At 44.7% G+C, this 12319-nt stretch overlaps 1 protein-coding gene across 1 annotated transcript in view; it reads right to left on the reverse strand.

The window, feature by feature from the left end:
• The window catches only part of PHEX (phosphate regulating endopeptidase homolog X-linked), a 284982-nt gene that overhangs the window by 147719 nt on the left and 124944 nt on the right, over positions 1 to 12319 (reverse strand). The window contains exon 12 of the mRNA XM_044283956.1: positions 4976 to 5077. Within this exon, the coding sequence (XP_044139891.1) occupies positions 4976 to 5077 (102 nt within the window). The remainder of the gene's footprint in view (positions 1 to 4975; positions 5078 to 12319) is intronic.

Raw genomic sequence — 12319 nt, forward strand, 5'->3', positions numbered from 1 at the left:
GTATGCAGTTATTCTAAGAGCGAAGCCTGTCATCTGCGTGTCATACTGACTCACAGTATTGTTTCACTAGCACAGCAGACTCCCTATGCCTGTTACTACAATGCACTGTGTTCTACACCTCTATACAGGCTGTCAGCAGTCAGGAAATAGCTGTTTTTAACGCGATTCATCACAAATTAATTTGGATCGAATTAAATTTTGCAGGGGAAATTCAGTGAACCATCCAAATTAAATTTTTGAGGGGGGCTTTGTTACTGATTTTGCATTGGGACACAGGAATTTCAAGTTATGCACATACCTGTATGGAGTCTATAGGGAACCACACTACAGAACTGCAGACACTCAGGGTGTGCCACTGTATGGTGCCTACAAAGGCTGTTGCAACAAGAAATATGGAGCCATAATATGGTAGTAACCATGAGCCCTAGAAGGCCCATCCTCATATGTTTTAATGCATTGCACTGTATATTGAAAGGTAAAAATCTGATTCAATTCATCTGTTATTTGAGGCACTGTTACACGTCAGTCCATCAGTCAACCTATACACGTCTAAAAGCCCTCCTCTCGCTCCCCAGCATCTAGTTAACCATCACAGGCATCAGGCATCATCCGTGCAGTAACTTTTCGCACTGCTCAATTCAACCTTCGGGATATTATGAATAACATGTAGTGGGTGACATGAAGACGCATGGAGTATGGTATTTCCTGCCGTATCCTTCCTATGTGTACATGTACAAACTGCGGACGTACTCACATCCCCCCTCAGGCACAAATCCAGAAAATTAATGAAACCTGGATTATGGTGGACATCAAATGTAATGGAGTCCACACATGAATTCAAGTAGCTCGTGAGCAGTTGTATGGCCGCCACATCACCAGACCATACCATAAGCAGGTCATCGATGTAGCGGCCATACCACTGAAAGGGAGAGTGTCGATGAGGAGAAAGCTCCTCTTCCACCATGCCATAAATATATTGGCTATGGAGGGAGAAAACTTATCCCCCATCGACACTCCAGAAACCTGGAGATAAAAATAATTGTTAAACATAAAGAAATTGTGCCTGAGGAGGAAATTAACAACTGTACCCATGAATTCCTGCAATTCTTTAGTATAGTCGCTGTCTGCATCGAGGAACCAGGACAATGCCCTCAGAGCCATATCATGGGGGATATTTGTGTACAGTGACACCACATCCGCGGTAATCCATCTGAACCCCTCACTCCATCTGAATTCAGAGAATGCCTGAAGCACAGACTTGGTATCCTTCAAAAACCAAGGAATCATGTGAACCAATGGTTGTAAAAGAGAGTCTACCCACTCGGAAAGTTTTTCCGAGAAGGATCCAATCCCCGCCACTATAAGCCTTAGTGGGGGAGGGAATACCCTTATGAATCTTTGGCAGGGCATGAAAAATAGAGATGACCGGATTGGGTACATATATATAGTCATATTATTTTTTATTAAAGATGCACAGGTCCAAACCCAATGTCAAAATATTGACCAGTTCAGTTTGATAAGAAAGTAGAGGAATGCCCCTTAGCACAGTATAAACAGAAGTGTTATTTAACATCCTCTGCACCTGTGACTTATATACCGCGCTATCCAAAATGACAACTGCTCCTCCCTTATTTGCATTTTTATGATCAGGTTATCTCTATCTTTCAGATCCCGCAATGCCTTTAATTCCAATGGAGACATGTTGGAGAGTTTTTTGCATCCCGTGTGACTCGGATGCCTGTTCAACATGTATTTATCATTCAGAGCACATAGATCCCTCTCCACCAATTCCTGATAGGGATCCAAAGCTGGGGACCTTGACTGAAGGGGATAAAAATCCCTATTACTAGTAGTAAATGATGAAGATCTGTTCATTAGTTCAAGGTCATCCGGTTTTGTATGCATTTCTTGCAGAGAGGCTACGTGCATTAATTCATAAAACAACATTGCATTGCCCTGAGGTAAACCACTGCCCTGTGTAGACACTAATAAATCATGTGCCTAAGGTTGATTCAATTCTACATCTACATTTTTAGTAGCCACATCCTCAAAATGTTTTTTCAGGGTAAGACTACGAGCAAACCGGTTAACATCCAAAATAGTCTTATACAAATCAAATTGATATGTGGGAGAAAACGATAAGCCTCTCTTTAAAACATGAATCTGGTCAATTGACAGAATAGAGACTGACAGGTTCACCACCTGCAAGTCCGCTACTCTTTCCTGTATCGGGAGGGATATCGGCACGTTTTTTCTGTGCCACCTCCCCGCCCTTCGTTTTTTGTGGCTCTTCTATGGTGCGGAATCATTGCAGAAGAAAGACCTTCACCTGCCGCCTCCGTTAACCCTGAGTTATCCGTGATTGCTGAGTCCGAGGAATCGACATCAGTTGAGCTGAATAATACTTTAGAGGATGGTTTCCTTTTAGAACGCGATCTCCTCAGAATAGATTGTGGTACGTTAGCTTTGGATTCAGACCAGTTATATAAAGTATTATTGTTATAGTCCAACAGATCCCTGTTGTACTTTGCCTGTTTGGATTGAATAATGTTATCCTCCAATTTCGTAAGGTTTTCTTTTAGTTTGTTACCCTGATCTTTAAACACCAGATTATCCACAAAGGGTAACAATGAGTCCTGTGTTTTTCTTATTTCATCTCTTAAATCTGCAAGAGTTTTGTTGCTCCTGTTGCACAATTAATTGCATAAGTTTGATTGAACAGTCCGAGAGAATCACCTGCCATTGCAATGTGAAGGTTAACATTGAGTTTATCCTGTGTAGATTGATCCGAGATATCAAAGATGGCATTCATCCTTAGCATATGTTCACCATCTTCCTCCATCGGGCGCATTGAAATGTGCGCCATATCTCGCTTTAAAATAAAACCCGAAACAATCAGAAAATACCGCTCAGTGTGTATACACACACACACACAGGGAGTGCACGCTGACCAGGTACTTTGTAACAAAAACAGAAGCAGGCAGCCCTCACCTGTGTCTCCTTGCCATGAGCCCGGACATAGCGCCTGGATTACACTATTAATGAAACCTCAAAAAAACCTTGCAAGTCCAGCTCCAATGTTCAAAAGAGTATTCCAAACATTGCATCCAAAATAATGATGTTCTGTATACTGTATTGTAGTGCTCCACTTCACAAGTTAAACTTCTTGTCTTAGAAATCAAACACTCTGCTTTCCAAGGACACACAACTTTTTTTTGGCAAGAAAGAAAAAGTTTCTATTCTGTTAAAACTGTTCTAGCAAGTATTGATTGTAAATGACTCACAGAGTTGGACATTCCTCAAAATGAACATTTGGAATTGTGTAATGAAAGTACACAGAGTATAGCTATAACAATAACAACATAACAAGATTTGGCAGATGAAATTAGTTAAATTAGTATGACACCAAACGTATAATATAGTCATTAAAGTGGGGTTTTACATCACACATACTAGGAACCTTTTATTTTGATGAAATATTTTTTAGCTTCATGACAATCCTTCAGCTCTAATATTTTGTTTGGTAGTCTGGGTCTCAACTACTTTTGCTATAATAATACATGGTCAGCTCAAGATTTAATTCTGGTCTAGCTCAGTATACTTAAAGGGAACCTGTCACATAGAACATGGTGTCTGAGCTGCAGGCTTCATGTTACAGAGCAGGAGGAGCTGACAAGCTTTGAAGTCCAGGAGACGGTCCTATCAGAGAATGACAGCCCTCCCTTTATGACTCTGTATACAAAGATTGCTGTCAATCACTGATAGGACTGTCTCCTTGATGACAAATCCCAGAAAGAGCAGAAATTTTAAAGAATTAAATGAAAGTTATACTGAATCTTCTACCACAAATCTATATATCTATCCGATAAACTTCTACTGCTCTATAACTCAGGTACCATGTTCAATGTGACAGGTTCCCTTTAAAGCGTATCACCATAGTAAACCAGGCATACTGCATGGTAGGGTTGATCATGTTGACTGCAATGATCTAAATTGCAGAAATCAGAGGTGATCTTTTAGAGAAATGTGTATAATGCGCACAATCAGCACATGCACCATTCAGTTCTTAGAGGGGTTCCCCCATTTTGAGATCCTAACTGTACATGCGCCAACTATACTCTTGCTGGCTCATGCACAAGATTTCAGGGCCAGGCATCTTAACAGTGAGTCTGTCATCAGCGACATTGTTACCAAGCATACTACCAGATTGGCTTAGCTGACCAGATTCCAACTGTGCCATTCTTATAGCAATCCATGACTTTCTTGCAAATAATATCAGCTTTTTGAAATATGCAAATTGTGCCTTTAGAGCAATGAGAGCAGTGTCATCCAGTGTCATCCGGAGGATACATCCAGATGACTGATCTTGATCAATACAGGTTACTTATCAAGTCTTACATTTGTTCTGATGTTTCATTGCGACTGGGCAACACTACTTGAGGTAGTCAGTATATTACCTTGATGGTGTCAGTGTTCACATCCTGCAGGATGGTTTTGATTGACAAATAGCACACTATTTTGTATTTGTACCAGAGAGTGTTCTCCATCTAATATGTTCTTGTTTGTCTTGTGATTGTTTATGTATTTTATTTTACTGTGTATAGCCACTCCATTACTAGTGGTGTATGTTTGGTATATTTGGCATATTGTTGTATTGAAGAGCATTTTGAGATTGATCATAAATACACAGACCCACATTTATTCAGACTGGTGTTTCATATGCCAGTCTTGCATGTTTGTTGGAGTCATCTGCACAAAATTTATTGAAAATCAGAAGACTAAGTCTATGCTAAAAAAGTTGTGCTAAAATATGCACTACTTTATGACTTTAGAATTAATAAATACATTTGTTGGAAAGTTGATGGTCCCGCTGCCTTCTGGTAAACTTTACCAAATTTTTATTGCACTTTCCAAAACTAAAAAAACTGGTGCAAAGAAGTTGATAAATTACCCCTAATAGTTTTTAACAATTTACCTTCTCCTTGGCTTTATTTTTGGTTGCTTCATCCATCCAGTCATTCTCTTTTTCCAGTATGTCAATGAAAGCCCAACGGATCCCTTCGATCACTTCTTCCATCTAGTCAACAAAAGTTTAAGCATATCATAAACATATGATTGCTTAGCATGTACAAGATAACACTCTCTAACACAAAGCCATAAGTAAGGGCTCATTCACGTGGCCTGATAGACAAGGAAATGATCCGGACCAAACCTTGCTCAGTCTACATTTACATACAGCAATTATCCCCACTGTATGAGCATGAAGGATCATTAATATGATCATTCATCCCCATACAATTTTATTAATACAGGGCAATGTGCTGTTAACAAATGATTACTTTATATGCTGTATATATGTGAGTTTAATGGTGCAAGTTAAACCAGCATTCTGTGCAGAGCGTCCTGCTGCCAGCTCCACCCCCCTCCCCCTCTCCTCGTCAGCTTTATTTGTGAAGGAACCCTCAGAAAGTACTCAATTGCCCAGCAGAACCACCAGAAGAGAAATCAAGAATTACTAAATTAAATTAACAGGCTATTTTTGTAATAGACATGCTAGGTCCTCCAAATAAATAGACATTGTAGCTGTTCTTCACTCAGGCTAAGGCCTCATGTACACGGCCGTATGTATTTTTGCAGTCCGCAAAAAACGGATCCGCAAAAAATACGGATGACGTCTGTGTGTATTCTGTATTTTGCGGAGTGGAACAGTTGGCCCCTAATAGAACAGTCCTATCCTTGTCCGTAATTTGGACAATAGTTGGACATGTTCTTTTTTTGGGCAGAACGGACATATGGATATATGGAAACGGAATGCACACGGAGTAACTTCCATATTTTTGGCGGAACCATTGAAATGAATGGTTCCGCCAACGGTTCTCAAAAAAAATGGAATGGACATGGAAAGAAAATATGTTTGTGTGCATGAACCCTAAGACTGTGTTCTCCTCCACCAGAGACTTTGATTCATGCAGAGCTATTCTACCCATCAAAAAATGGAAACAACAATAGAACGTGCAACAGATTAAGCAATAGGAGAGATTTATCAAAACTGGTGTAAAGGAAAGCTATCTTTGTTGCCTATAGCAACCAATCAGATTCCACCTTTCATTTTTCAAGGAGCTCTGAAAAATAAAAGGTGAAATTTGATTGTTTGCTATGGGCAAATAAGTCCGTTTTTCTTTACACCAGTTTTGATAAATCTCCCTGATCGCGCTGTGATTTCTAGTAATAGATTATTGCCCTAACTTCAGAATAATAGGATCTAAAAAAAAGCTTCTAAACCAGAAAACTGCTTTATACTCCACTGTCAATGTTGTTTGGTTGTTATATGAAAAACTGCAGAATCGTTAATTTCTAACGATAATTTGTTTTCCCTTAGTCCTAACAGCAGCACAGATGGGGTTAACTGCCCCTGTGGACTGGTAGGACCGGCGGAATTTTAATGAGCCCAAGAACCAATAAACGATCTTCAGCTCCCTGAAAGGGAGGAGATCACCCCCCAGCCCACCGTGTTTTTAACAAGCATAATGTATTTAGGGTGGGATATTTGTGTGCTGCTGTTAGGACTAAGGGAAAACAAATTATCGTTAGAAATTAACGATTCCCTTACGTCCTCAACAGCAGCACAGATGGGGAGATAGCAAGAAGAATCCCCTAGGGAGGGTCCTCATGCCTGGCAGAACTAAGAACAGTCTGCCCAAAAGCCGAAAACTCTGCCATCCTAGCATCTATCCTATAATGGGAGATGAAGGTTGACTCAGAGCTCCAGGAGGCCGCCTTACAGATCAACTCTAAGGGGAGGAGTCTTCTCTCCGCAACCGAGGTGGAGACCGCCCTAGTAGAATGGGCCCTCACAAACTCGGGAGGATCTAAGGATTGGGAGACGAAAGCTTCCAAAATGGCCTCCTTGATCCAGCGACTAATGGTGGCTTTAGACGCTTTACGGCCTTTAGACTTACCGGCAAACAGGATAAGAAGATTCTCATCTTTCCTGAACTCACTAGATCTATCCACATAGATCTGGAGGCATCTTGAAATATCCAGCGGGTCTCTAGCTGGAGTATCAGAGGAGGAGGCTGTAAACAAAACTGGTAAAGATATTACCTGATTGATGTTCTGGAAAGTAGGCACCTTAGGCCTGAAGTAAGGTAAAAACTTCAGGAGTACTCTATCCTGTAGAAAAATAATGTACGGGTGATTTGCGGAAAAAGCCTGCAATTCAGAAACTCTTTTGGCTGAAGCTATAGCCAGAAGAAAGACCATCTTTAAAGTCAGAAATTTAAAATTTACCTCCTCCAAGGGCTCGAAGGGGGGAGATGCTAGCCCCCTGAGCACTACTGAAAGATCCCACTGGGGGATAGGTTTCAGTATAGTAGGCTTTAGTCTTTCAGCTCCCTTCAGGAAGCGTTTGATGAGTGGGTCCCGAGAATGTGGCCTGTTGAGACAGGCCGAGATGGCATAAACCTGTACCTTCAAGGTAGCTGGAGATAGGCCTCTATCTAATCCATCCTGAAGAAATTGAAGTATCGCAGGAAGGGGCGGATCTGCAGACGCCACCTGTCTGGAATCACACCATGCCTCGAAGATTCTCATGATCCTGGAGTAGGCCTTCTTTGTAGACTCTGCTCGGGAATGCGACAAAGTTCTCAGGACCGACTCGGAAAGCCCTTCTATGTTGGGAAGGGACTGATCAACCTCCAGGCTGTCAGGTTGAACCTGTGCAGATCTGGGCAGAGGTGAGTGTCCCACGACACCAGGGTCTGCTCCGGGGGGAGTCTCCAGTATTGTCCCCGACTCATCTGAATGAGCTGGGTAAACCAGGATCTTCTGGGCCAAAACGGTATGATGGCTATTACCGAGGCCTGATCCTGACGGATTTTCATCAATACCCTCGGTATCATGGAAAAGGGAGGGAAGATGTAAGCCAGCCTGAACCTCCATGGTATTGACAGAGCATCTATCGCCAGGGGGTTGTCTTCCCTGTAGAGGGAACAGAACCTCATCACCTTGGCGTTGAACCTGGTTGCCATGAGATCCACTTCTGGCATACCCCATCTGTGAACTAGCTGCCTGAAGATCTCCGGATGCAGAGACCACTCCATGGTCGGTAATCCTCGACTTAAGCGGTCCGCTATCATATTGAGGGAGCCTCGAATATGAACGGCAGATAGATGGGAAAGGTTCAGCTCTGCCCACCGAAGAATTACCCCGATCTCTGACAGAAGGGGCAATGATCTTGTGCCTCCCTGTTTGTTTATATAGAGGACAGCAGTCATATTGTCTGACTGGACTTTCACTGCTTTGCCCCGGATCTGAGGCGCAAAGTGAAGGAGGGCTAGCCGGATAGCTCGCATCTCGCGAAGATTGGAGGAAAGATGCCGCTCCAGAGGAGACCAAGATCCCTGAATTGGGGATCCGTCCAGGTGAGCGCCCCAGCCTACAAGGGACGCGTCTGTAGTCAATATGACCCAAGCTGGTTGGGTCATAGACTTCCCTGCTGGTAGCTGAAACCACCATCTGAGGGAATTTCGGGTTTGACCGGACAGGGAGCACAGGGAATCTAGCCCCGCAGGGCTGCCGTTCCATAGGTGTAAGACCTCCGACTGAAGAGGACGGAGGTGCCATAACGCCCAAGGGACCGCATCCGCAGCCGCTGACATGAGCCCCAGCATCTTCATGAGAGTCCGGATAGAGACTCGACGAGGGACATAAAGGACCTTTGCCAGGTCCTGAATCCGCGCTCTCCTTTCTGGAGTCAACCGGAGGGACATCTCCACAGAGTCGACCACGAATCCTAAGTAATGGATTGAAGTCGATGGGCTCACATTCGACTTCTGCCAGTTGATAATCCAGCCTAGGCGGAAGAGAAAGGAGACTGCGACCTGAAGATGGTGGGTAAGGATCGGAACTGAAGAGGCTATGAAAAGCCAATCGTCCAGATAAGGAATAATAGTCAGTCCTTGGAGTCTCAAAGCTGCCACCACCGAAACCACCACCTTGGTGAAGATGAGGGGGGCAGAAGAGATTCCGAAGGGAAGCACGGCGAACTGAAAGTGCCTGCAAACCCCTGAGATCTGGACCGCGATCCTGAGGAGTTTCCGGGAAGCGGAATGGATCGGAATGTGAAGGTACGCATCCTTGAGGTCCAGAGTAGCCATGACGTCCCCAGAATTGAGGATATGGCTGACTGACCTTATGGTTTCCATGCGAAACCTTGTTTTCCTTATAAATCGATTGAGGAATCTCAAATCGATGATCATCCGGAGATCTCCTGTCTTCTTGGGAACCAGGAACACTGGTGAATAAATCCCTAGGCCCCTCTCCCCTGCCGGTACCTCCTCCAGGGCTCCCTTGGAAATATAGTCCTGAATGTAAGATTCTAGGACCACCTGTTTGGCAGACCCGAAGCTTCGTGTGGCGATGAATCTCTCTGGGGGGAGAGAGATAAGATCTACCCGGTACCCGGCGGAAACTATGTCCTGGACCCAGGGGTCTGCAATCAACCGGCTCCAAGAGTCTTTGAAATGGGTAAGACGGCCCCCCACGGGAATCTGGGGGAGGGGCACGGGAAAATCTAGAGGAGACACTGCAGGGGCAGCAGGGCTTATCCAAGAGCCTCGAGGAGGCCCATAGTCAGGAGGGTTTTGCCTCCCTGGTGGGTTTGCGGGGGCGTCTCGGATATTTACGAGACGGCCCCCCCCAATCTCTGCTCCTAGACTGCTGCCCAGAACGACCTCCGCCCTTCTTTTCCTGTCTGGGGCGTCCCCGAAAGGGCTGCTGGGGGAGGCTCTTCCCTTTTTTATCGGAGAGCCCCTCCATTATTTTGTCCAATTCGGACCCGAATAACCTATCTGGTTCGAAGGGGAGCCCACAAAGGTTAAACTTGGATGCGTTATCCGCAATCCACGGTTTCAGCCAGAGTGGTCTGCGGGCAGCTGAAACTAGGGCCATAGTTTTGGCGGCCAGCTTTAGCTGCATCTGGGAGGAATCAACTAAAAAGTCCATAGCCAGGTTGGCTGACTTGAAGGCTGCCAGGATGTCGTCTCTTGATACGCTCTGGTCCACATCCGTCTGGATTTGATTAAGCCTAGAGCGTAGATAGGTGGCTACCTCAGTGGCCGCAATGGAAGTAGATGCGGAGGCGGCGGCCGCCGCGTAACCCCTCCTAAGGGTGCACTCTGCCCTCCGGTCTAGGGGGTCCTGCAGGCTAGACCCATCGTCTGCAGGGACTAGAGTGCGCCGGGACAACTTGGCTATAGCCATGTCCACCTTGGGAACGGAACCCCACGATTCCACCAAGGGTTTAGCCATCGGGTACATGAGTCTGAATTTTCTGGTAAGCACTGGACCCTTCTCAGGCTTCTTCCACTCTGTGCGCATCACAGAGAGGAGGGTCTCATCCGCTCTAAAGACACGCTGTGTCCGACCGGCGGGATCGGAGGACTCCCCCATGTCAACATCCTGGTCCCCCGACCTGATGGACTTGAGTAACTTCTGCGTCTTTTCTGGAGGAAAAAAGCAAGAAGTAGATTCTTCTTCCTCAGAAGAAGAAGACCCCACTGAACAGGGGGTAGGTCTTTCGACCGGTGCGACCACCTCCATGGGAGTCTGAGAGGGACCTGGTAGCCTCTCATTAAGTAGCTGAACTACTCCCTTGATGGAATCATCCACGTATGTCTTGGTCCATTGGAACATCTCCTGCATCGTGGGTTCCGTGGATGCCGTGCGACAACTCTCACATCTGGAGTAAGGACAGCTGTCAACTAGGGGTGTGTTACATTCGTAACATGCCAAATGCTTCCTCTTGGCCCCAGCCTTCCGCTGATCCTCCTTAGGGGAAGCCATAGTCTGTAATGGAAGAAACAAAACAGGTCATAACACCTACAACATCAGGAGGTGGAGAAAACCAGACCTTAAGGGGGCCCACCAGCACTAGAAGAAATAGAGCTGAAAGAAGAGGAAGTACAAAACCCAAGCAAAGCAATACTGCAGGAATATCACAAAGCACAGGCGAGCTCTGGAGCTAACTTGTGAAAGCAACGCAACCAGAGCACTGACTGATGGGCTCTGGGCGCTTAAAAGGAGGAAACCCCGCCCAATGGGCGGGTTCCTGAAACGAGATCAGCACCACTCCCTTTTTTTTTTTTTGTATATGTGCTGCCAAAGCAAGCACTCAGAAAAACCAGAGCCTATACTGGCTCTACCTAAACGAAAAATTGTCTCCCCAGACTAATCCTAAGTCCAGGATGTCATTCTAGGGAGCCAGTTTAAGAAAAGGTGAGTTTTATACATCACCGCATCGCTTCGGAAAACCGGAAGTGACGTAGCGCACCTAAGGCGCGTCACTTCCGGGAAATGGCGGCGCCCATAGCGCCGCACACATGCGGTAACGGAGGAACGGAGCACCGTCTACAGATGATGAAAGAAGAGGGGAGGGGACGCCCCCCTCCCCAACGGTACCCCAGACCGAAATCGCCATGATCAGGCCTAAAATAAAGGCACTGAGATGCATAGAAAGCGAGCTAAGCTTTAAGGAGGGAAAAAAGAACCCCTAAGCAATCTTCAGCTCCCAAAGAGGGAGCGACACGCCAGTCCACCTGTCCAGAGGACAGAAAAAAACACGGTGGGCTGGGGGGTGATCTCCTCCCTTTCAGGGAGCTGAAGATCGTTTATTGGTTCTTGGGCTCATTAAAATTCCGCCGGTCCTACCAGTCCACAGGGGCAGTTAACCCCATCTGTGCTGCTGTTGAGGACTGTAAGGGAATATATTTTTTTATTTTTCTGCTATTTATTTAGTACATAGATTGTAAATTCTAGTATTATTCTCTGTCCCCAGAAAGACAGTCTAAATTTATTTTCTCACATACTGAATATATCAAGACTAGTGCTATAAGAAGCCAATTGGCTAATCAGTATGTTGGAGGAAGGGAGAATGCTTGGAGGAAACCCAGGCAAGCACAGCAAGAACATAAGAACCCATACAGGTGCTGCCCTGATCATATTCACACAGTGCTGAGAACCAAGTAAAAGCCGAAAGCTAAAAATAAATAAAACACACAAACCAACCACAGACAATTTACTATGTGTTTTTGCACACTTTTCACACCTATTTCAACAATTTTGAATAATGTAGGGACCTTGTTAAAAGAAATATTATACAATTTAAAATAGAATTTCATAACTTTTCTATATAAAATGAATAAAGTTTATTTGCTAAAATTGTAATATTCATTCCTGAGATTCATTAAGAGGAAAATAATGAGCTGTTATTTCTGTGATATCATAATACAGTAATACATTCTAGAAAACAGTCCTGTAT

Source organism: Bufo gargarizans, chromosome 3 (genome assembly GCF_014858855.1).
Source record: "Bufo gargarizans isolate SCDJY-AF-19 chromosome 3, ASM1485885v1, whole genome shotgun sequence".
Classification (NCBI taxonomy): Eukaryota; Metazoa; Chordata; class Amphibia; order Anura; family Bufonidae; genus Bufo; species Bufo gargarizans.